The following is a 26710-nucleotide window of genomic DNA, read 5'->3' as shown; positions in this document are numbered from 1 at the left end:
TATGCTTAGGTCAGTGATTAGAGTACCATAATGTTGGAGGGGCAGACAATAAAAACATTTAACTTTTCCATACTGTTAGTGCATAGTCTGAGGCATCAGTGATCAAAGAGGAGAATCTTAAAGAATGTAATTTATTTGGTTTTTATGCAACTAACAGGCAAAATAGATCATGTAAATGATCTCAGTTTATCGTGAGGTTGGCCAGTTAGGAGTATACCACTGGACCACTTTGTCAAATGAAGGGGGCTAATTGGCCCCATATTTCTCAAACTTGGCTAAAACAATGTTAGTGCAGTGGGAATTGTGAATTTTGCAGCCATCATAGGTACACCAGTTGGGTTTGCTGTTGGGGCTATATTGACAGTAACCAGTGTCAGAGGCAGAACAGGGGCACCAGTGCCCCAGAGCATGTAATTGATTTATAGGCAGTAAACACCTTAAATAATTGGTGCATTTATCTGCCTGCAAGATCATAGTGGCTGCATTGATCAGTGGTAAACTAATACTGGGTCACCAAGTAGAAACTTCACTCGGTGGCCCACGTGGGTTACGATCACTGATATGCTTGTGTTTAAAAATTCTCATATTCTCAGTGGGAAAAAGTTATTTGGATTAGAGAAGGGGTTTGGGAACTGTGATCAGTCAGAGGGATCTCAAACCTTTATTATGCTAATACTATTTATAGGTGAGTATTTATGATAATAACAAACCCAAATTTAAGAAAAATTATGAATAAGTTGCAGTAGACTGTATATCTTTTCTTTCAATTCCAGAGATGTGTGGAATTAAGCATGGAGAAGGTCAGACTAAGTTTCCAGCATACGTCTGCAGTGTATGACTTTAACATGCTGGAAGAGAGAGTTAGAGACCAGTGTACAATACTGCAGAGGGCTGAGGTACCATATTTATCTCTATTTTGCACATATCCAAATGTTAACTAAGTAGATCCAGGTATGCACCTGCATAATGCTCCTCTATCTTTGCATCTGTGTTGAGAACCTCATAATACACTGGTACATATGTGTCCATGCAATGAGGTTCTCATAATGCTCTGGTACATGTGTGTCAATGCAGTGAGATCCTCATAATACCCTGGTACATGTGTGTTGATGCAGTGAGATCCTCATAATGCACTAGTACATGTGTCCATGCAGTGAGATCCTCCTAATGCCCTGGTACATGTGTGTCAGTGCATCAAGGTCCTCATAATACATTGGTATATGTGTGTCAATGCAATGAGATCCTCATAATGCCCTAGTATGTGTGTGTCAGTGCAGTGAGATCCTCATAATACACTGGAACATGTGTGTCAATGCAGTGAGATCCTCATAATGCCCTGGTACATGTGTGTCCATGCAATGAGATCCTCATAATGCACTGGTACATGTGTGTCCATGGAGTTGAACAGACAGAAACAAATATATCTCCTTTCAAATATGTTACCCCCAATTGCAGTTTAGTTCACGACTACATATCTTCATAAAAGTTTGTATAGAGCTTGCACATAAGGGATAAAAGCAGCCTATTTTGGGGTCAAAATGTCAAAGATAAAGGTCATTGTGGCTCACAGACCTGCTGTTATTGCATCACTGTTGTTTTATCTGGCACTATACCACAGTCCAAGGTGATTATTCCCTCCTTCAATTAATAGTTAGCAGTCTAGAATTAAAAACATGACCCCAATATGATCCCTTAGTCAACTTCCATCTTTCAGATTAACGTCCTTCTTCTTGAACTTTGGTTATCAGGTGTCTATTAGCATTTGATGTTTTTCATTATTTACAGCATTTTTGGTACAATTGCCATCAATCATATATTTTTGTGTGTGATATATTTTCTCCCCAGTCCTAGCATAAGTTTTGTTCTCAGTGTCCATTTTGGTTGAATTTTACAGTTGTTTGTTTATTACTTGTTAAGCAATACTTCATTTTTTAACTGGTGTTTCTTTTTCTTGTTGATTTTTTGAATTTTTTTTAATGCTCTTTATGCCTCAAGATGTGGGTACCCATAAAAAGGCTGCCTGGAACATCCATCCATCCCACTTGCTTGGCATACACTTCATGTGCATGCACAGGCAGATGCCCTTTTTGTTCCTTTTGATCTAACAGAGTGTGGGACTTTAAACTTGCCATGCCTGTAGGGATAGAAAGAAGGGGCTTGTTTTATCCTCCTTTACTGGAAGACCCCTTGCATTCCTGAGATGGGGAAATCATTGGTTCCTATAAGAGAGAGTCCATCAGATGGAAATTTCCTACTTCAGCACATTTACAATCACTGACTTTGCCTAGAGGAAGGAAGGGAGGGATCTCTGGTGGAGGGAAGTTGTGAATACCTGGTAGCAAAGGAAGTAGAGCTGTTTATGTTCAAGTGGAGATAGGTAGTCAAGCTAAATACATACGTTTCACTCAAGTAGAGCTGTTTATGTTCAAGTGGAGATTGCTAGTCAAGCTAAATACATACTTTTCACTCAAGTAGAGCTGTTCATGTGGAGATTGTAGTCAAGCTAAATGCATACTTTTCACTCAAGTGGAGATTGCTAGTCAAGCTAAATACATACTTTTCACTCAAGTGGAGATTGCTAGTCAAGCTAAATACATACTTTTCTTATCAAGTAGAGCTGTTCAAGTGGAGATTGGTAGTCAAGCTAAATACATACTTTTCACTCAAGTGGAGATTGCTAGTCAAGCTAAATACATACTTTTCACTCAAGTGGAGATTGCTAGTCAAGCTAAATACATACTTTTCTCTCAAGTGGAGATTGCTAGTCAAGCTAAATACATTTCACTCAAGTGGAGATTGCTAGTCAAGCTAAATACATACTTTTCACTCAAGTAGAGCTGTTCATGTGGAGATTGTAGTCAAGCTAAATGCATACTTTTCACTCAAGTGGAGATTGCTAGTCAAGCTAAATACATACTTTTCTTATCAAGTAGAGCTGTTCAAGTGGAGATTGGTAGTCAAGCTAAATACATACTTTTCACTCAAGTGGAGATTGTAGTCAAGCTAAATACATACTTTTCACTCAAGTGGAGATTGCTAGTCAAGCTAAATACATACTTTTCTCTCAAGTGGAGATTGCTAGTCAAGCTAAATACATTTCACTCAAGTGGAGATTGCTAGTCAAGCTAAATACATACTTTTCACTCAAGTAGAGCTGTTCATGTGGAGATTGTAGTCAAGCTAAATGCATAATTTTCACTCAAGTGGAGATTGCTAGTCAAGCTAAATACATACTTTTCACTCAAGTGGAGATTGCTAGTCAAGCTAAATACATACTTTTCTTATCAAGTAGAGATGTTCAAGTGGAGATTGGTGGTCAAGCTAAATAAATACTTTTCACTCAAGTGGAGATTGCTAGTCAAGCTAAATACATACTTTTCTTATCAAGTAGAGATGTTCAAGTGGAGATTGGTGGTCAAGCTAAATAAATACTTTTCACTCAAGTGGAGATTGCTAGTCAAGCTAAATACATACTTTTCACTCAAGTGGAGATTGCTAGTCAAGCTAAATACTTTTTACTTTTTCATCATATCTTCATTCATTATAAGGTTAGAAGTACAGGTCACTAATCACCAGTCTGTTACTGGTCACTGGGCATGGATCACCAGGTAAGGAGAGTAGTTAGGTATCAAGGTGTCTGTCACCCATCATTGGTCACCAGACACCAGTCAGTGGGTTTTTGGACAGCAGTAACAACTCTTGGGAAGGGAATATTGTCAACAATACACATTCCACATGCCTCATTTCAAGCTTGGGAACTCACACCACCTGGTGGTGAGATGGCTTTATCTCCCTTTCTTCCCATGATGCCACAGATGATCTTCCCATGGGTCTTCATAGTTGGTGGGCTGAAAACCTTTGCCATCCCCACCAACTTTGTCATATAAGGATTGTTAACCCCCAGTGGTGCATTTTAAATTGTCCCTTCTGTTTTATCCACACTCAGTGATAGTTAGAAAGTTAATGCAAAAAGTCTGTCACAAGGTCACAAGGCAGTCAGACAGCAGAAAGTGTGGTCTGCAGCATCTATATACTTTGGTTTCTGGTTTCTGATTATAGTTACGTTCACCTGATTGGCCGCTTAAATCCTCTTCATAAGACTTGGATGCTTCCCAGGTGGAAAATATCATCAGGCATTTTGGGCGCATACTAGCATCAGATACCTCAGTGTTTTATAAACTCTCCGTGCTGGCATTCCTTTGGTTGTCTGCTTCCATTGGCTCATGGAGGACTCATCTCTGGTCTCTTTGAAGAGATTGTAGGGTAGCTGCCAAGAAATCAAGACACTATAAATGTCCAAGAAGCTGTCTGCCTAGCCTCTTCACCCCTGTAGAGATGTTGTTATTGGGACATCAAATGTTTTGATGGAGAACAGTCTTCTGAGGAGCGCCATACTTGCTGAGGAACTGTTATTCAGAGGGCTGAATCCCAACCTGAGAAATCATCAACACCAGTCCCTGGCCAGTTTACCAGGTCCTGCTAAAGTAGCAAAGAAACACCCCCTTCCAGATAGTTCCATTAGAACTATCATACCCAGTTATATATGCCTTTCCACCCTTCTTTTACATAATTTGGCTGCTAGGGCTGGGGGAGGAAGGAGAGAGGCAGTTGGCCATTGGGAATCACACCCACACCAGCCAAAACTGCTTAGTGTCTACCATTAAAGACTATTGGGCAGCCATTTCCAAAACTCTTTAAGTTCTCTATGGGTTCTACCACTCGGTCAGATCCAAATCATTTAGAACTGATGTGGTACTTTTAGCTTCAGACGCCAGTCTTTTGTCTTTTAATGCCGGTCAAGGTTTCTGGTCTGCACAGTCAGAATCGAATATGTTGGGCAGCCTTGATCCATTTAAAATCCTCAGTCTCGATCATAACCTAGCAGGGAATGATCTAAGATTGACTCCTTTGCCTAGTACCAGTTTCGCATTTCTTAATGACTGGGTCATAGGGGAAAAGAAAGCATCAAAACTAGCTTACCCAACTCTCACTGAGAGTCCAAAGCCATGAGACTAGGACTTTTGCTGTATCTTGGGCCTTTCTTAATCATAATTTTTTCTTCTAATGATGTCCCAAAAGTTGCCATCTGGTGGTCCCACTCCATTTTCTCTTCTTTCTATCTGTGCCAAGCCAAAACCATGGCATTCACACACTAGATCTAACTGTGTCAGCTGAACTAGTTGGTAAGCCATTTTTCAGTCTTCAGTAGAGTACCACACAGCAGTGGGAAGTTCACTTTGTCAGCATAACTTTGGCTATCAGTCCTCTACCAAACTGGAAAATTCATCAGTGTAATAATAGGTACTGTATCACAGATATTAAAATGTAATTTTGGGGGTTACAACTAAATTTAATTATGAAATATCTACCCACTATTATTGCAGACCTGCCAACCTTTATGATTTGACTTAAAGTCTTGCAGAAATTACTCTTAAAAGTGAAAGTTACAGAAATCCATTTATTGCAGTAAAGTCATGGTGCCGGCTTGTCTGTGTTTGATAAAGGTTCAGGTTTCATATTAGATTCCAAAAAGGTTGTCAGGAAACTACAGGAGTGTCTCAGAAACTGGAAACTGCATGGTTTCATGGAAAATATCTGCATGTTCAAGCTGTTGTTTATAAAATTTCTAAAAAAGGTTTCCAACTAGTGATACATATTCAAAACAAATGGTACCATGAGCATCTTGTTAAAATAACACATATTACTAATGAATTTTTTCATTCTTGGGGAAAAACAAGCATGAAGGACAACAATAATGTTTATTCAGCATGAAATTTAAAAACAGCGCCAAATGGATTATATCAGGTTGAGAGATAGCAAAAAGCCATTTAGCTCCATAGGGTTTGGAAGTGCAGTTTGTGAAACTGTGCAGATTGTAATTAAGGTCTACCTGTACTTCACAAACTTTTTTGTTGAACATAATGTTTACCATCAATGCTTCAGTCTCTGGTCACACTTCTGAACTTTATGAATGCATGTTTCCATCTTGACAATTGCAATACATGATATTTTGTTACATCTTGCTGAGAATTTGTCCAACTGAAGGCAGAATATTGACTGCTTTATTGAGAAGGTCTTGTTTGGGTTGGCAGATGTGTCATTTCCCAACTCCCTTTCCCTTCCCTGCTCTGATGTCATTTCAGTCTCAGTTCAAGTAAAAGAAAGATGATATTCCAGTCTCAGGCTGGGTTAAAAAAAAATTAATTCTAGAACTCAGCTTGTGAATTGGAGGGGAGAGTAATTACCTTGGATTGGGAATAGCACAAAAGAGATACAGCAGTACAATAATAACAGGTAAGTGTTACATAATAAAAATTGGTTTTACAAACAAACCCAAAAAATATGTTTTACAGAATAACTTTCGTTATAGAGTAAGGTCTTAGACCAAGCTTTGTTCTTGGCTTGCACTTGCAGTAGGAGGAAAAATGTAATGTATAGATTGGGGTCTAAAGGTCAATGGTCATAATATATGTTCTCTTTTATATTTTGACAGCATTATTGCAAAGGATAAGCAGTAATAATATTGCCTTGACCTGTTGATCGTGTCTCACACATATACAGTGGGTAATCAGTAATAATATTGCCTTGACCTCTTGGCCATGTCTCACACACAAAGGTTAAGCAGTAATAGTATTGACTTGGCCTGTTGATCCTGTCTCACACACACAAAGGGTAAGCTGTAATTGTATTGCCTTGGCCTGTTGATCATGTCTCACACACACACAGGGTAAGCAGTAAAAGTATTGCTTTGGCCTTTTGATCATGTTACACACACTATCACACACACACAAAGGGTAAGCATTAATAGTATTGCTTGCACTATTGATTAACACACACACACACAGACTGAGGAAGAAGACATTAAGGTTTTATGCTGTTCATTTATCAGCCTGTCACACTTGTAAGCAAGAGTTTTAAAACTATTGAGCAAGACTAAATTGTAATATTTACATACCGTAAGCTGGTCTGAAGAACCTGTTTGCAGCAAACTTGATTGTTAATTGTTGGTTTTTCCCAATACTGTATTTTGTTCTTTCACTTCTATGCAAATTAAATTATTTGCATTTTTTCAATACCTTTCAGACTGAGTTTGAGGAAATGAAGCTGAATCTGGCACAATGTAAGGAAGTGGCAAAAAAATACCTGGAGGCTGCAAAGAAAATGACCGCCATGGGGCCAGATGAGGAACTCTCAGATCATATAAGACTTGTAAGTGTATGAAATGATTTTAATGCTCGTCTTAACTCAGTAACTGCATACTGCTAAAACTTGTAAATAGAGACTTGTCGGCACCGCAATAAAGCTGTTCCTATAACCCTTGCTTTTGTATTTGAAGTGCCATGTTATTCCTGTACTTTATCTGTCTTCCAATCCATTTCTCTTAACATAGTAGATAAGTTCATCCCAATTTTTTGTATAAGACTACATCATCTGAAAGAATAAAGAGATCAAAATTGGCACTTTGCTTTTCCTGATCTCTCTGTTGAAGACGTTGATATTTACCTTTTCCTGTCATTTAATATTTCATATTTTAAACCAACCTGCTTAATTTTTGTACAGACAGCTCTACTTTGGATTTTCAGTTCATTATTTTTTTATTGATTACTTGGATTTATGTCACGTGCACCCAAAAGGGCATGTGCGATGGAATTAATTCTTTACAAATAACTAAGTGGATAGAAAACAGATTTGCTACATATATTTGTTTTTTAATTTTGGCTCAGTTCTTGTGCCCCCACTATGACTATGGCAGGGGCAGATAACGTTAGGCTTGCCCATATGTATGTGTATACATTCCACAGTTCTACTGGTGTTAGGAATCAGCTGAAACTTAAAGTTCGATGATTTACTCACCATAACCAATGAATTAAAGAATCTAATCATATGTAAGTATTTCCTGTATTACTTTCCATATTGTCAGACCAGTATTGTGAGTGGGGATTTAAGCTCATTAAGTGTGGTTTGAGGTTCCATGGGAAGGTCAGTGTATATGACCCCAAGACACTGTGCAGTTGAGCATAAATTGTCTTTTTAAATGACCCTTTTAAAAACCTCAAAGGGTTCTCAGTTTGTGCCCCCGGCTTTTGATGATTTTTTAGCACATTTATTTTTGACAGAAATTTCAGTTTTAGTGACCCTTGACTTGCCTCAGGCATACCATCCAACTGAGTGTGCCAGATGTGGGAGGTTGTGGGTTCGATCCCCAGCCGAGTCATACCAAAGACTTATAAAAATGGTACTAACAGCTACCTTGCTTGGCACTCAGCATCAAAAGGTTAGTATTAGGACTGGTTGGCCTGGTGTCAGGATAATGTGACTGGGTGGGACATCATGCTACATGTATGCAACATGATGCCCCAGTGCTAGACATCACTATAAACTGCCACATTGCAAACATCATAGCGATATGACTGAAAAATTATTAAAGCTACGTTAAAAATCCAAATCACACCCACACACCAACTGAGTGTGCACTGTCCATAACAAATTTTCTCTATGTGCAGGTGATTGACATTTGCCAGACTGTTGTTTACACCTTATCAGCCAATAATATTTCACTTAATGTGAATCAGCATGAACTGGAGGGAACTAACAGGTCACTGATGTCATGCTTAGGTGTGCATAATTGAGTCAAGGTTAAATCGTTTTGAGATTATCATTAACATTTATGATAGAGGAAGAGGGAATCAGTTATGACTTGATTAAAATAAATTTTGATCAAATTTTGGCATTTGTTTGATTACCCACCAAATTATAATCAATTAGACTAAACTGGAAAATATGGCTTGTGAAACCAGTTGTCAAAGGTAAGTGGAAAGACTTTCGTTGTTTTTTATTGGTGATTAATTTGCTTCAGTCAGCAAAATTTTATAAAATTTGGAATCAGTTATGACATGATTGAATGAACTTTTGATCATATATCAGCATTTGATTGTCCTTCAAGTTATAATCATTTAGTCAAAAGTATGGAACATATGGCAGCTCATAAAGCCAGTTGTCAGAGGTAAATGGACAAACTTGAAATGTTTATTTTCTATTTGTGATTTATGTTTCAGTCACAAACATTATTTGTTTTTTTTAGTTATTGTATAATTCAGTAAGAATTTATGAGATATTATGGTCAGTGGTTTATTTCATTTTTTGGAATTACTTGACTTTGAATAATGAGATGGATTGAATAACAAAATGGAATAATTTTGTTATACTAGATGTATTTGTGAACTGTTAAATCACAATGGCTGAAATTATATTTTCTTTTTTGTCTCAGTATTGGAATCAACCTGCCAGTGATGATCATTCCAACCCTCAGACTCCAATGAAACAGAAAGTTAGTAACAATTCTGAGGATGAAAATAAATCTCCTAAAGTTGCAAGAAAATTTAAGGAAGAGTGGAAAAGTGAATTTTTGTTGTTTAAGAATCAGTAATGGCTATGTCTGTCTCACTGTCTGCTTTTCTATTAGTTGAGCTCTAAGCAGCACTGTTTACTGTGCATACATACAGCAGGTTACAGGCATATATCAAGAAATGTCTCCTATCTCTTCTGTTTATTTTTTCCTCTGTCAAAATTACTGAAAACTGAAAATCATGTTTTTCTAAACAAAACAGAGGTTTAGGAGCCAGAAATTGTTTTGTTTTTTTACATGATACATCATCTTATGGCATTTTCGCACAAATTATCTGTATCTTGTAAGGTCAAATGGTTTTCTTTCACATTTGGCACGTGCCATGATCCTGGTGCAGACCCATTATGTTTCTCTCTTCATTTCTTTTGAGTAAACTGAGTTTTCAAAGCCACCTCTTTCAGGTTGGTGATTTCTTCTAAATGAGTTAGAGTAATTTCATAACTGTTTAACGTGGATTTAAGTGCTTTGTTTTGACTGGCAACCCAGCACACTTGCTGCATGTTTCTATAATGTTCAAAATCTTACATCGCTGCTTGATAGAGTTCACTCCTTTTTACGCAAATAATCATACCGCTTTAAAACGCCTTTCAGTGCTTTCTCAAGCTTAAATAGATATTTCCAGTCTTTATTTGCATCACACACTACCAGTTCTAAATTGTTTGCAGTGCTTTGCACAATAGCTTTCTTACTGTAACATTTCTCTTCATCTTTTGTGCAATCGTTCACCTGTAATCAAATTAACTAAAGAGATCAAACATCCTACAAGATTTACAGTTGCTCAGTCTGTGTTAATACCAGTTAGGAAGGCGCTTGATAAACCAACAAGTTCCATCAATAACTTCTAAAGCTTGTCAATGATAAGACTTAAAATATGAAATCATGCTGATGAAAACAAGTCCATTTTCAAACTGCAACGTCCCAGATCTGCTGGCACATAACTGTGCAGTTTGGTGAGAGTAATCAGTAGAACAAACAACATACTCAGATCTGCAGGTCCATCATGTAATGGCAGATCAGGATTTTTGTTGTTTGCAGTTTTACTTGACTTATAAGCATGTATATATGGTGTTTTTTGAACATTAGGCATCTTCATCTGTAGACCCATTTTTAAGGGCTGGCCCAGTAAAATATACTTCATTCCCAGTGAAGACCCATTAAACTTTGAATAGTCACCTATAGATGCAATTTAGATTTTTTTTCCATTTTCATATAATCTCAGAGTTATCAGAATACACTGGCAAATATTTTTTAAAAACTGCCTTCCCGATGAATGATGTGTGTTCAGATGGAACAGCCCTAAGTACATTTAGAAATCTAGAGTTCTGGGTAATTTTAGATGTTTCCTAGTTCAGCACTTGATCGTTCATGCATTTGACTTTGGCAGGTTCCGTACCTTTAATATCTTTTCATGCTATTTACATTGGGTGGGTTTTTTTGTCATGAAATTTCAATGAATATTTTCTAAACATGCCCTTCAAACCCACTACTAGGGATGATTTTTGTTTGGATATTGATAGATATTTGCCACAAACTTGACAAAATAGCGCATCATGTTCTTGCTAATTAAATTTGGCAATTCATGCAGTTTGCACACTTCTCATGTTTTGAATAATTATATTGCTTTTACTGCAATTCTGATCTCAGCTTGTTGTTTTAGCCTTTTGTCTTCCTTTTTCTTTTTTATCACGCTGACCTCTGTCAAAAAACTTAGGAATATCTGTCGTGCCTTCTGCTCAGACAATCATTGATGACATCAAGCAAGTATATTTCTATGGATAAATGCATGTGAACTCACCTGTTGCATTGGATAGAAGTCAACACATTTGTCAACCAGTCCATATTGTCCAAAACCTTCACACAATTTTCAGATGAACATAGTTATTGCACTAAATCCAAAGCTGTTGGTAACCAGTTATTAAATTCAAAACACTTTTGTTCTTAATGTTGGAAATGATGGAGTATTCCTGGTTTATGGGATTCTTATGTAAATCTGAGCTATGCATTGATCTTTTAAGTTTTAATATTAAATTATGTGAGTGGCTGATAGAGACTCACTACAAAATGGATACAGTGTAAGCAAACAACAGTGAATGTTGTTTCCATTGGTTATGTTATTTCAGCTGAGACAATTACTGACTAAAGGATGCCATGCCATTGATTAGAGAAAACATATTTCCCATTTCTTTGGATAATTGTGCTAGAACTTGTTCTCATCCAATTGGGCCATTGTTTTTCAAACGTTACTTGCCGTCCCTAACCAGCCAAATGTGTAATAAAAGTTTAGTGCAGTTTTTGAGCCTTGCAGTGACAGAGTTTCAAATTCACCCTTTCAATTTGGAGTTTTGCTAACCACTAAACCACTGAGGTTCCTGTATTTAATCTTAGAAAATAATTGGTTTGAGATGATAGGTATAACAATATTCAGATATATTCTATTGGAGTACAGCTGTCAATATACCCTTGAAAATCATTGGAGCATGTCTGGTTGGCTGGAAAGAGAAATTACATTAGCAGATGAATATCCGAATATCTGAAAGAAAAGTAAAAAGGCATTATCATTATGAATGTGCCATATATGCTTACTTTTAAGTCAAGTCAAACTGCAAACAACAAAGATCCTGATCTGCCGTAGCATAATGCACCCGCAGACCAGGGTATGCCTTCTTTGTTCTACTGCTTACTCAAAACAAACTGCACAGAGCCAGGTCTTCCAGTACATTATGCAACAGCAGATCTGCATCTGTGCAATTTTGCAGTTGAGCTTAACTTATGAGCAAGTATATATAGTACTTAGAGGTTTGCAGTTTTATTTTAATATCTGCTGTTATTATACTGCTATCTCTTTACCTGGCAATAGACCCAGTGCAAAGTGATTATTCCCTCCATCAAATAGTAATTTGATTTCTGCCATAAAAAACAGTATGATGCCAATCTCGTACCTTAGTCACCATCCTTCATCCTGAATATTCTTTGTTTTCTTTGGGTATCACAAGGCTCTATGATTTTCATCATTCTTATCGTAAATTGGCATAATTGCCATCAGTTGTATATCATTTTGTGTGGTGCTTAATTTTTTTCTTCTCCCTAGTACAGTCTAACCTGTTCACAGCAGCCACCCATGGGAAAAGGCAAAAGTGGCCTTTGTAGATAGGTGAATGCTAAAGGCAGGCACAGCTCTCAAACTTGCTTCAAGACAAATGTATAACTCTGTAAAATAAGTATTATTAGCAGCAGTAGTTTCATTATTTCACAGTAGTATGCTATCAAGATACATGTATTTAGTTGTACTCTTTAGAAGCATGCAAGAAAACTACAACTGCTTACATTAATTCATTTCTCTCTCTCTACAACTGGGTAGATACACTCCCTCTCTCTCGCTCGCTCTCTCTCTCTCTCTCTCTCTCTAACACACACACACACACACTTTCATCTCATTATCAGTAGAAATTAGTCCTAAATTACTAATTGAAAACTTACCTGAAATTGTGAAACACATGACTGACATTTTGTTAAACTTGAAACCATGTGTCCACAAATTAAACATTTGATGGATTAAGCTGTTACTCAAACTCAGTGAGATCAAAAGACAGCTTTTGTTTGCGACCCTTAATATTTAGTGAATGAAAAGAAGTTTTCTGGGGCTTCTGTTAGTTACACCTAAAATGTTAATTTAGTTTCCTGTGACCGTTCTCACCCAATTTTTGATATTTAGAGTTTTATATTGGGGTGTAAGGTCAGTTGCCCGTCATAAAGTTGGAATTTGCCACAACAAAGCCAGATTCATCAGGTAGAGAACACATGTCAATGTTGTAGTCATGTGACACAACAAAACCATCATTGATATGTGCTCCATTCATGATGAATTTGACTTTTTCATAGTTGCTGCAACAGCGACATTTTTCTGGTCTTTGTTCTTAGAATAAATATGTTGAGAATTATGTGCCCTTTTGTTCTTTTACAAGTATTATGTGATTTTGAGTTAATATTTTCACATTTTTATTTTATAACCACATTTGGATGGGGTTTATTGTTAATATCACGTGACTACATGGACAAATAGGTTGAGAGATTTGTGTAGTCATTTGACTAGCAGTGCAGATGGTAAGTACCAGGTCAGATTTCGTCAACTCTGAAGTTTCATCTCATCTTTATGTGGATTAAAGACATTACAGTTAAAATACTTGCAATTTCTCTCAAATTAAATCATTTTCCAATTGATTTAATGAAGATATGACTCAGTGTAACATTTAAGTTTGCTAGACTCACTGGTTAGTGGCTACCCTATGTCACCAGCACACGGTGGTGGTGAATTTCAATTTTTTGATAGGTAACTGACCCTGACTCTCATCCGAACATAAATATAAAAATATCACACAGGATGGGTAGGTTCAGAGGAGACTTTAATTACTAAACCCTGAGGGATATCACTGGTACTGTATACCTCCTATAAGATTGAAAACTGCCTTGCTTTTGTTGCCGACATGTTGACTCCATTGAGTTTCACTAGATGACGAAGTACAATCGGATATGAAACATTTAAACATAGATACAGATAATATACCTTTATATATACCATGGCTTGCTCATCAAACAAAAGAAGTTTTAGTTGCATACTTGGAGCAGTTACTGCTGATATGCTCCAGTGACTACAGAAGGTAGTGTGAAACCACCACTTGCATAAAAGCAGAATGCCACTGATCCCAGAATACAGGTGACCACTGATTACATGACATTTATGTAGGAAATTTGCCCAAAGTTAATTAGAATGGCCATTGTGACCAGGTAACATCTGAACTCAGGTGACCATTAAGACAGGTTTGACTGTACTTGCATATCTTAAAGCTCACCTGGCCGTCTGTCATGCATCATTAGTCCATCAACATTTGCTTGTTACCTCAATCATACCTGCTAATAAGGGTTTATATCATCAAAATCTCTCACCAGTTCAATAAAGAGGAAGATGGCTAACTTGGTACCACATGGGAGGCAATATTTCTGGTCTGATTTTCGATCAGACCTGGAATTTATGCTTATACCATTAAGATCTCAGTTAAATTAGATAATTCGTCGAAAATCCGTGCATATTAAGTAGGTGATCTTGCTTCTCATTGGCTGTTCTTTTTACAACTCAGGATGCTGTATTTTGTTCTGATTGTGGTTAAACTTTTAATTTTTGCTTATATCATTAAGGTCTTAGACAAGTTCACTAGTGAGTGAGATCTGGATTCTAATGAGGTAATCTTTCATCGAATGTCACCCCTATGGAAGCCATATTTCTGATCTGATTTTGATCAAACATGCACTGTGGGTTTATATCATAAAGATCTTAGATGGATTTGACAAGATCCACAAATATTGTTGAGATTATCTTGCATCCGATTGGCTGAGCTTGTAACCAGTCTTGAAACAGTATTCCTGATAATGTTTTGGTTAGACTTGAAATATATACTTATCTCAGTAAGATCTGTGACAAGTATGGGAATGAGCAAGATCCGTGTATGCATCTGACTGACTTGTTGCCCCACTGAAAGTCATATTTCTGATCTGGTTTTGATCAAACTTGAATTATAAGCTTTTATTATCAAGATGTCAGATGTGTTTAGTAATGAGCAAGATCCACTCTTATTAATGAGGTAATAGTGCCTATGATTGGCTGACTTGGGAGGCCAGGTTTTTAATCTGATTTTCATCAGATTTGAAATATATGTTTATATCATCATGATCGAAGATGGGTTTCGTAATAAGTATGATCCAAGCATATTAATGAGGTGATCTTGCATCTGATTGGCTGATTGTGTTACCTCTCTTGAAGCTCTGTTCTATCAGCAGAATCTTAGACTGTTGCAGTATATAGCAGGATTGATGCATACTAATGAGGTGGTATTTGCATCAATGTTGGAACCATATTTTTTATCTTTCGGGTTTATTATCAAGATCTTGAATGCCTTTGAGAAAAAGAGTCTGCATATTTATTATGCCTTCATCTTTAGAAATGTTATCAGGATAAAGTTAAATAGGTAAAATCAGCATGATATAGAATGTGGGAGATGGTTTATATAGCATGTGTTATTACACTTCTACGTCAACCTTCTTTATAGCCTGACCATTCTTTTCATGGTGCCGTTGCACCAAGCGCTGTTCACCAGGTAAGGTGATTAGTACCAGTATGTGTCAATCACCAGGCACTGGAAATTGAGTAATGCATCATGTAGCGATCAACTACTGTTATCACAAGTCACCAGGCAGCAGGTAAGAAGGGTAGTAGTGGTGGTCAGGTGTCTGTCACTCATGATCAGTCACCAGCTACATTGTACCAAGTTTGGACACTGGTCAAGGGAATGGGAAAGACTGGCTCAAGACCACACTTTCTCTTTGTTGCCTTTTAATCCCTACGGGAAGCAGATTCCATGCTTCCTTCACATCATCAATGGAGTGGGAAAGGGTTCACACACTTGCACACACCCTTTGTCTGTTCTCATTCGACCCTTGGGGATTCCCACAATCTAATAATGACTTGGCCCTGTCTCCATATCCTTGCATGATGCCATGGCTGACTTACCCATGGTCCCATAGATCCGAGATCCAGGAAGGCCGTAGATCAACCCTGTTCCCTCTGACTTCATTATAATGGAGCATAACCGGCAGTTCTTTCCTATGTTGTGAAGAGAGGAACAACAACATGCTGGTAAATGAATGACCCCAGGAGATTGTTGCTAAGGAGGAAATTTGCTGTCCTGCACATGCCTGGCTTGTATCAAATGATCTATCAGCCAGGATAACTTTTTAGCAAAGGTTGCCAGCTGCACTGCCCAGGCTAGAAGGCAGTCAACTTTGAATGTTTGCAGTGCCAGATGGAAGTTTTTCTCTGTAATTGTTGTGGTAGGAAACACTTTGATTATATGTGTTCCCCATTTACTGCAAAAAAAAGACAGTTCAGTATCCACCATTAAGGTCTTTACAAATCCTCTTGGCTGATTCTTTGGACAAGTTCAAGTTCAGTTTGGGCAAGCTTATTTTTGCAAGGTGCTTGCCTGCTGCCAAGTAAGGAAAATAGAGGATTTGTCAGTTCTGCGGGTTTTATGCCCTGGTATCTCATCACTTTACATACATCAACACCTTTATTTTATATGTACTGCAAACTTCATTCTGCATAATACATAACTGCCTGTAGTTTTTTTCTCAACTTTATTTCACATGATATACTGACAGTCTGTCTTTTTCAGTCATTTTAAAGCAAGTTTCAACAAATAGGAAATTAATATTTACGTTTTAACTTCTCAATTACTTTTTAATTGTAATATTTATACATATACAGGATTAGTCAACTTTCATCATAATTATGATATTTCTGCAAACAAGGTCTCAAGGTGGCCTGTTCTGTCAGAAGAGCTTACTATTCTTTGACAGATTTTTCATGAAAATTGAAGTCCATTAGGTATGGGTTGTCAGTGCTTCTTGGACCTTTCTTAATCAGTATTTGTGGATGATATCATGAAAGCCATTTTCAGGTAGTCTCACTCAATGTTCTCTTCCTACAACCTTAGAACTGTGTTCCACCAGAGCAAGAACATTTACACATTAGATCCAGTTGTGTTGTTAGCCCATCAAGTTGTCAAGCGATCCTTTAGTCTGCAGTAGAGCACTCTACTGGCTGCAGTAAAAAGTTCATTTTGATAGCTTATCTCTGGTATCAGTTTAGCCACTACCTGTGGCCAATGAGTCTTGGCTCTGGGCAACTGAAGTTTCTAGAAGCAAGATGGTTTGACCAGTGAATCTTTTCAATCAGATTAATATAGATTTTGTCTATAAATGATATGCAAGTGGTCATTCAAGGCTAATGTCTTGGTATCATCACTGTGGCATTCATATTGTTCACAGCAGGGTACCACATGGCAATGTACATAAATTGAACTTACACAAAATGCAATTGGTCAAAACAAAGACTCGGCCAATCAAAAGAAGTGGTGCTCAGATTATTCAGTTCCAAGTACAGTATGTCAGCATTCTTTCATTTTATACTGGTACATTGCATTTAGGACACATATTTGTAAAACTGAGTAATTTTAAACTTTGTAGTCAGAATTAGAACAATGTCATTATGGTTAGTGTTCTAGTCAATTTTACAGTTGGTCTTTCATTAAAATATTGTATCACTACAGTTTTCAGTGGTTTCTACATTCCTTATATTCTATTATTGAAGATTCTTGAAGTTCATTTAGTAAGAATGTGCCAATAGTGCAAATGTTGGGCCAATTATGTTTATGATGGGCCAGCTACTTTCTAAGTTGAATGACCCTGCTAGTCAACAAATAAGTCTCTTCCTCCATTAGCTTCCCACTTGGCTGACAGGCTCAGCAACAAAGTAATAGATAACGTTTTGCTGCTATTAAGATGCAGATTTTGGGGTGAGGGTAAAGCTAACGATTACAACTATTGTTGCCCAGTTTCCTCCTTGGACCATGTTTTGCTTTTCATTTTAAACCTCCTGGATGAAATAATCACCTTGGACTGGGGACTAGCACAAGGAAAAGAGATACCTATGCTACAATAGCAGGTAAATATTACATAATGACTTTGAACCCCACCACCATCACTTTTAAAAAAGTACATTTTTCTCAGGTACATAACCAGATCACATTATTTAGGATAATTTTCTCTGCTAGGTCCCAATCCCAGTCCTCCAGTTAATTTTCTCTGCTAGGTCCCAATCCAGTCCTCTGGTTAATTTTCTCTGCTAGGTCCCAATCCAGTCCTCCGGTTAATTTTCTCTGTTAGGTCCCAATCCAGTCCTCCGAAAATGACAAGAAATGTCTGTCTGTATATTATACTTGTACAAATTAACTCCTCTTTCTTCCCACAAGGTGGATACTTTTATACCTAAATGTAAGCTGTTTTCACTTTTGCTGTAGTGCTGTGAAGATGTCTTCAATAGAATCCACTTAGTTTTGTACTTCAGTTTTATTATCCATGGTTATTTTCACTGTTAAAGTAAGACAAAATGTAGTTTTATATGGTGCATGCAACATTTTTATAAAAATCCATTGATATTTTGACATCATAAATTTTGTATCACAATTCACTTTTAGCAGCAACCTGCAAGTAAAAAAGAGATTACCAGATCATAACACAGTTGGAATGAAAGACAATTCCAACCAAGAATTGGATTTGCACATAATCTCACTAATGAATAGGACTTTATTGTCATCAAGATTATCATTGATGGATCAGGAAGAATTTTATCAGAATCCCACTGGGGATAAGCCTTTAGTTCCACCCATGAGGCATGAGAATCAGAGTGTCAAGTTTAACCCCACATACAGAACATGAGGGTGTAGAGCCTAACTTGTCTCAGCCTGTGAGGCATGAATGTACATTATATTCTCCATCCGGGTGTGATATAATTCTTACCAAGCATGAAGGCATGCTATTTCGCTCATACACGTGGCTAGCATCTTGTCTCACTAGCCACACATTAATGCATATAGTTCAGAAATACCAAATGTTGACAAGGATATTTCCACCTTTGGCATGACTGCCACATATTGTTATTTTAAAGGTGGATCGGCAAGTTTTCACTGCAACCTCCATGGTAGTGAGGAACATTATAGCAGCTTCCTCACTACTTAACCTAGTGCCCCTGGCAATTGTTTGCCTTGCAGAGATGGCCCAAAATAATAATACCTGGGATTTGGTCAACCTTATCACCAAGTTAGTGCATAGGGCATTTCACCATGAAAAGACTGATGACCTGGTGGCCTCCTGGAATATGGATTTGGTCAGAAGAGATGCACTCCTGCTCTTTTCTTCACTAAAATCACACCAAGTTGCAGCCTTGCACACCTTCCCATTTGGTTCTCCGTTTTGTTCTTGGGTTGAATTGTCATTGTCAGAAAACAGGCGATGCAAGAATTGCCCATTTGTCAGTACAAGCTCTCATATCTGACATTCTGCTCAGGAATCATTCCTGAGAAGGAAGAATAGTCAGCAGGGATACAGTAGAGGGAATTCCCAAAGACAACAGATTAACCTTGGCCAGGCAAATTATAGGTCATACACCCGTACTTTTCACCAGCAGGCAGGGAAAAGAGAAAGAAAATGTATATCCTATAAGCCTCTCACCACCCATCACTGACTTACATTTTTCCCAGCCTATTGCCAACCCACCTGTGGATGCCAGACTCCTTATTTTTCACCAGGCTTGGATCAGTCTCTTTCCACAAACAAATGGGTGATTCAAGTTGTGTTAGAGGATCTCAGAATCTCATTCATCCTGCATCCTCCACTTTACATGTGCTCCTGTCTGATGGAAACCCCAAGTTATCCCATGAAGGTGGACAGATGACTTGGTGGCCTCCTGGAACATGGTTTTGGTCAGAAGAGATGCACTCCTGCACACTTCATACTACAGGAGATACCTCACTTACAGTTGAAGTGGATATTGGAAATTAATGAAGTCTAACAGCAGATGTTGACCTGTAATTGAACTCTACAGACTCATTCAGTTTATTTCTACCCAGAAATTCAAGATGGAGACAGCACAGTTCATCAGTCTTACTCTACAAAGTGATGACTGCACAATGAGCACAGACATGTATGATGCATATTTTCACAGTATAATTTATATGAGATTGCACAGATATCTTTCCTTCACCTATCAGGACAAAGCATATCAATTTTGTGCTCATTCATTTGGCTTTGGCCTAAGACCTTGGGCCATCACAAAATCTTTTGACTATAATCTCAAGGTTCAGGATTACTTCCTCCACAGTAACAGGGGCATACCTGGACATCAGCTTTCAAAAACATTGGGTAAGTTTTTTTCCAAGATATGAACATCATTCTTGTCCTCATTTGAAGTCTATAGTGGATAATAAACATAAAGAAGTTGGACTTTATACCCTCTTAACATTTTCTTCATTCCTTTATGGAGTTTTTCACACCTCTATCTCAATAGTCCCCCCCCCCATCAAAAACACTGTTCATGCATCAGAAGGATTTCAAAGTGTTTATCTTGGCAAGGGGGTTTAACTCCTTGGCCTATTCAATGTGGTGGCAGAGTTGTTACCTCTTGGCCGCCTATATGTATGCTAATTACAAAATCCCTTCTAGCACAATGATGACCTTTCAAGGTCCATCTAGATCAAAACATGATCTTGACCAACATCAAAACCCTCTTTCTCCAGTACCCCTTAAAAACCCACAAGTAGAATCAACGATTTTTACAGATGCCAATCTGTTGTGTTGGGGAGCACACTTGTTACCAGACTTAACGACAGTCTGTGGCAAGTGAAAACTTAAACAGATGGCTCTTCACATCTACCTCCAGGAAATGAAAACAATTTTTAATGTGTCTAACACATGAATGGAACACATACACTGACAAATGGTCAGAATACTTACCTCCTCAAATAGGGCTGGACAGATCACTGGACCTTTTGCATGTATGGGATTATCTTTAATGGTGCGCCCAATACCAGATAAATATCCAGGTCCATCACAAACTTGGACAGCACAGTGTTTTAGCAAACTCACTGTCAAGGAGAGGACATCTGCTTTGTACTGAGTGGTCTCTCATCCTTCCACATTCATTTGAGTCAGTGTCTTGTGGGGCCACATGAAAATTAATCTTTTAAAAGCAAGGTGGAATAACAAATTGTCCACCTCTCCCCATTTCTTGATCCAAAAGCATGGGCTGTCAATGTTCTATTAGTTTGATGGGAGAGAATGTGGACATATTCCTTTCCTCCATCAGCTCTGAGACCAGAAGTAGTTAAGATGAGGGATGTGAACTGCCAGACCGTTTTAATCACTCATATATGATGGGACAAATCCTGGACCAGCAATCTGCTTGCCTTAGTAACAGATGTATCAAGGAAAGTCATAGTGACCCCCATGCTGCTCAAGCAACCCAGGTCACCGATGTTCTATCCATGTCAAGAGAAACACCTCATCCTCACCTGGCTCTTTTGCATGAAGAGGAGCTCAAAACCTGAGTTGTGGAGAGGATCACAATACAGTAAAACCTGTCTTGAAAGACCACCCCTTCTGCCAAAAAATAGTGGTCTCTCAAGACAGGTGGTCTCAATTAACAGGTCATAAAACTATATATAAAATAAATCTGTGCATGGAAATTCAGGTTTCTCAAAACAGGTGGTCTCTCAAAATGGGTTTTACTGTAGCTACAAGGCCCTACACTCTCATGACATACAGAGGGAAATGGCAGGTTGTTAATGACTGATGTCATACCACCTTCTGCCACCATTCCTCAGATGGCCAACTTCTTTATGTTTTGGACACAAGAAGTTAACCCCAGTCACCATAAAGGGATACCAGTCCATGATCTCAGAAATGTTCTGACATCATGGATGAAATGATGTTGGATACAAGTACCTTCCAATTTTAATTTATTCAGACAACACTCACTCATCATAATACCAAAATGAAATCTCTCCTGTGTGTTGCATGGCTTAACTTCGAGCCTCCTTTGTCCACATCAGTTAATTGGCTATCATGCTTTCTGATTGTACTTGCTTCAGCTGCAAAGTGAGCTTCATGCCATCTCCATGGACCCAACCTGCAGCTCTGTCCCAACAGATGAGATATTTTAATGACACAACCTGGTTTTATTGCTTAAAAGAAATTGCTGTCATTAGGCAATCAACAAATAAAAATGTGCTCTACTTTGATTGTTACATTGAGAGTAGCAAAGCTCCAGCATCCCATACACACTCTTAGATATAATTTGAAGCATACATAGAGCATCCACAATGGCCAGACCAGCCCTTTTTTTGTCTCAAGTAGGAATGCAAGACGTAACACCACACACACACTAGCCACTTGGTTAAAGGGAGTTAGGAAATCTGCATTCACTGAAGTCCCAGGAGCATATATGTCTCGTGGAAATTTTGGCTTATCAAATATGGAGCAAACTCCATGAGCATATTAACAAAATGTCTCAATTCGAGAGATAGTTGTCTCAGTTCAAGACAACAGAATCAGATGGCATGCCCAGACCACTTTTTCTAGCTTCCATATGCAGGACATGGCCTTGCAAAAAGAGAATGGAACCACTATGAGTTGTGGTAGCTGCATAGTCGGTGACCTCTTCCCATTCATGTCAGGACAACCTGGGTTCTCCCTTGCACATGTATAAACAGAAGGTCTCTTGTTGTGCTAAACTCACATTAGGAAAGGTTCGTCCATTTAGTAGAGCAGTCATGCTTCTACTTGGTGACTGGTTGAAGTAGGATGCCCAGTATTTTCTCCTCTTCTTACCAGTTCTCAACATGATCAGGTAATGTATTTGTTGGAGAAAGCAAATTCTTTAGTAAATTATATTTCTCTGATAACACTTACCTAATCACGATACAGATAAACCCTCCCACCCTTCCCTGCAATGAGAGCATCCTGTAGATAGGGGAGTTAATCTATAACAGTTGCTTCCCTTGAAATTTTTTGTTTTTTTTTTTGTTTTAATGGCAGGGCTATATTCAAAGGTAGCAGAGAAAGTTATTCCAATATAATGTGATCTGGTATTATCAGAGAAACATATTAACTTTAAAATATGTTTTCTTATCTTTTTTTTCTTTCTTTTTCAGTCATTTGATGGGCTTCCAAACACACTTGAAGAGATTGATGCTAAAATTCATGAACATCAAGTTAGAGCAGATTGCACATTTCAGGCAGATGAACGGGTAGGTTGAGATTCTCGCCAATCACCATGAATACCATATTTATGTGCTATTGAGTTGTATTATTTTTATGCCTTTCAATAGGCAGTTCATATTTTGTTACATTTTTTTCTGACATCTGTGTTTTTTCAGCCAGTGACACATTAGAGACCTGCTCCAAACTTTGTGGATGACTTGGGGAAAGGGCAAAGCAAATTGACTTTGAAGTAAAAATGTCATAGGTCCAGATTATTGTGGCAGTCTTACTGGTAGTAATCTCATTCTCCATCATTTACTTTCACCATATTTTATGGATGGCTTGCACTTAGGATAGGGAAGAAACCATTGATTTCAAGGTGAAGGTTAAAAGGTCACTGTGACAAATGCTTTCCACACAATAACATTAGTTTGACATCACATTTTTAGACCAAACTTTATGGATGGTTTGCACAAGGTCAGAGAGGAGGCCTATCTATTCCGGATCTGAGTAGCCAAGGTCACTGGCTGAAAAAACACAAATGGTTTCCATGCAGTAACATTTTGTTACACATTAGAGACCTGCTCCAAATTTTGTGGATGACTTGGGGAAAGGGCAAAGCATATTGAATTTGAATTAAAAATGTCATAGGTTCAGATTATTGTGGCTCAAGGCAAATTGGTTTTGCAGAACAACTTTTGTTCCAGAGCAAATTCTTTCACCAAAATTTGTGGATGGCTTTCACATAGGGTAATAAAGAAATCTGTTGATTCAGGGGCTATAGGTCATAAATAAAAGTGATGGTAAGTCTGATAAGAAACTAATGGTTTCTATGCAGTTACTTTATTTGAAGATTGTATACCTTGGCCAAAGGTTGAGATTATTTTGACCCATCAGTGAATAAACTCCAGAGTTGGCTATGGCCAACTATTACCTACATAGAGATCTATTGCCTACTAGAGATCTATTGCCTACACAGAGGATGGTTAATATTGTGCAATTTACAGTACTTTTGTACTTCATCTTAATTTTTTTTTCTCAAGAAGATTCATTCAGAAATAAAATTATGTATGTTTCCTTTCTCACCATCAAGTGAATGACAGTATGTATAAACATTGTTTCATTTGTTCCTCAGATTAATAGTTGACAACCTTCAATGGAGATAATGTGAACATAAAGTTACACTGTGAGTCTGATTAATTTCATTATAAATGTAAAACTGATGATCTATTACAGGTTGTACAAGAATACAGGAAGAGGAAAAAAGAAATTTCTGTCATGGAAAAACAGTTGGAGGCACGGCTAGCAGAGAAAAATCATCATCACCAGGACATAGAGGAGGCGAAGGCACACTGGATTCAACCCCTTCAGGAACTCATTAGTCGGATCAATGATAGCTTCAGCCATTTCATGAAGTGCCTTAAGTGTGCTGGAGAGGTAGACCTCAGTGTACCAGAAAACCCGGTAAATGTTGCTACAAGTTTTGTCAGGCATGTCAATTCCTTCAGCCCACATTAGTGGAAGAGTAAGATATGGCATCACTTTTCTGATGGCAGCAATAACAGCATCAGTATGATTTACACCAGTACATTGAATATGGGCTAGACATACAGTCCCTGGCCTTCTTGTCTTTCAGTCGAGAACTCCTGATTCATGGGTCTGGTTCCCGTATGAAGCTCATTAAGGGAAATGCACTCAAACCCATTCTAACAACTACTTGCATAAAACTGTCATCTGCCCATGGAGATCAATATCAGCCCCTTCCGAATTTTCCAAATAGTTTGCCTGAATAAAATGAACACCTACTCAACACAACCCATGACCACAAGTTTTATGTCATGTGGACACTCTTATACTGCATACATTGACTGGTGATACTTGGGCTACATACTTTAAGAGCATCTTCATTTGGTGATATCATTCAATCCCAAGAAGCTAATTAGCGAAATTGTTAAAAACTCATTCATTGTAGGCAAATGAAATTTGGCAGGTATATTTATGTACATATGTTTATGACCTGTTAGATTTCTTCCTCAGGTATGTTACCCAATCATTACATTAGGCATAACATCTACAACATTAGAAATCCAGACTTCCTGAGCTTAGAAAGATGTGCATCACATCTAAAAAATAAAGGGCTCGGCTTGCCAAGACAAGTCAGACAAGTAGTCACCCCATGGACAGAAAGATTGGTTCAAATCTTGTCAGTTGCCAGTGAATTTAATTAGTATACTGCTACAAGAGGTCTCACTGATATTGTATATATTCCCATGTTTCTGCTCCCAATTACAAGTATAAATGACAATGTGCAGGATTAAGCTGAGGAATGTGTGACAGATTTAAGCTGGATGATAATCTCCTTTCCTAAATAAACTGGGATGTCTGACAGATTTAAGTTGCATGATAATCTTCCTACCTAAATAAACTGGGATGTCTGACAAATTTAAGCTGCATGATAATCTTCCTACCTAAATAAATTGGGATGTCTGACAGATTTAAGCTGCATGATAATCTTCTACCTAAATAAACTGGGATGTCTGACAGATTTAAGCTGGATGATAATCTCCCTGCCTAAATAGACTGGGATGCCTGACAGATTTAAGCTGCATGATAATCTTCCTATCTAAATAGACAGGGATGTCTGACAGATTTAAGCTGCATGATAATCTTCCTACCTAAAAAAACTGTAATGTCTGACAGATTTAAGCTGGATGATAATCGCCCTACCTAAATAAACTACAGTGTAATTTGAACCATACTTGCTACATTTACTCTCACTGGTCTGAAGCGATATGAATGAATATCATGGTCAAGCATCTTCTGGGTTAACGAAAGTCAAGAAACACTCGTACAAGGACAAGTATGCCATCAGCTCAAATAACAACACCACATCAGTTACTAAGTCCTCTTGACCGACTGCCTTGCAGAAGAAAGCTTGCCATTTTAGCAAAAGGCATGTCCAACCTGGACAGTCCTGAACATTTCACCAACACATGCACACTCTTATTCTGGCTCAAGCTATTATTCCACTGAATGCCAATACTAGACTGTAGCAAAAGATATCAACCAGCCACCTCCACTCTGGCTCAAGCTATTATTCCATTGAATGCCAATACTAGACTGTAGCACAAGATATCAGCCAGCCACCTCCACTCTGGCTCTGGCGCAGTCTCAAGCTACACCCTCTACTAGTGGAACTGGGACACTGATGTCTTTACAGCATACCCAGTCCCAAACTACAGATGCATACAGCATCCATTACCATTAATGCCATTTCCAGTCCTATTTCTGTTATTGATACCCATCATAATTTGACGCCATGTGCAGCAACCATTCTCCCATAATACCTAGACCCTTGGAATACAGGTTCAATGAAAGTCCTAGATTTATTGCGACCCTACCCGCTGCAGCAACTTCCCATCTCAGACTTTTGACAATACTCAGTGTGAGCACCTGGAGATCACAACATGGACACATTTCTTGCCACATTCATCATCCCCATCTATGGGTTTCAGCTGACATGTGAAGGAACATGTGTCGACAGACCTTTATTTTTACAGTGGAATTTTGCAAGACAAGTACATTGGTCTTTTACACTTATGTTCAGCTGTCAAACAAGTAAAACTGAAGGCCTTTTCATTGCATTTTAGAACACAA

General features: G+C 38.0%; 1 protein-coding gene across 2 annotated transcripts in view; it reads left to right on the top strand.

The window, feature by feature from the left end:
* The window catches only part of LOC149801669 (structural maintenance of chromosomes protein 5-like), a 126216-nt gene that overhangs the window by 82533 nt on the left and 16973 nt on the right, over positions 1 to 26710 (top strand). Inside the window, exons 18-22 of one of the 2 annotated variants that reach the window (XM_089955945.1) lie at positions 774 to 896; positions 7084 to 7209; positions 9269 to 9328; positions 23005 to 23100; positions 24290 to 24517. In XM_089955945.1, the coding sequence (XP_089812071.1) occupies positions 774 to 896; positions 7084 to 7209; positions 9269 to 9328; positions 23005 to 23100; positions 24290 to 24517 (633 nt within the window). The remainder of the gene's footprint in view (positions 1 to 773; positions 897 to 7083; positions 7210 to 9268; positions 9329 to 23004; positions 23101 to 24289; positions 24518 to 26710) is intronic. The other variant, XM_089955946.1, reaches the window with a different exon arrangement.

Source organism: Sinohyriopsis cumingii, chromosome 4 (genome assembly GCF_028554795.1).
Source record: "Sinohyriopsis cumingii isolate HCF-2022 chromosome 4, ASM2855479v2, whole genome shotgun sequence".
Lineage (NCBI taxonomy): Eukaryota > Metazoa > Mollusca > Bivalvia > Unionida > Unionidae > Sinohyriopsis > Sinohyriopsis cumingii.
The sequence above is the reverse complement of the archived record's forward strand: the minus strand, read 5'-3'. Positions and strand labels throughout refer to the sequence as shown.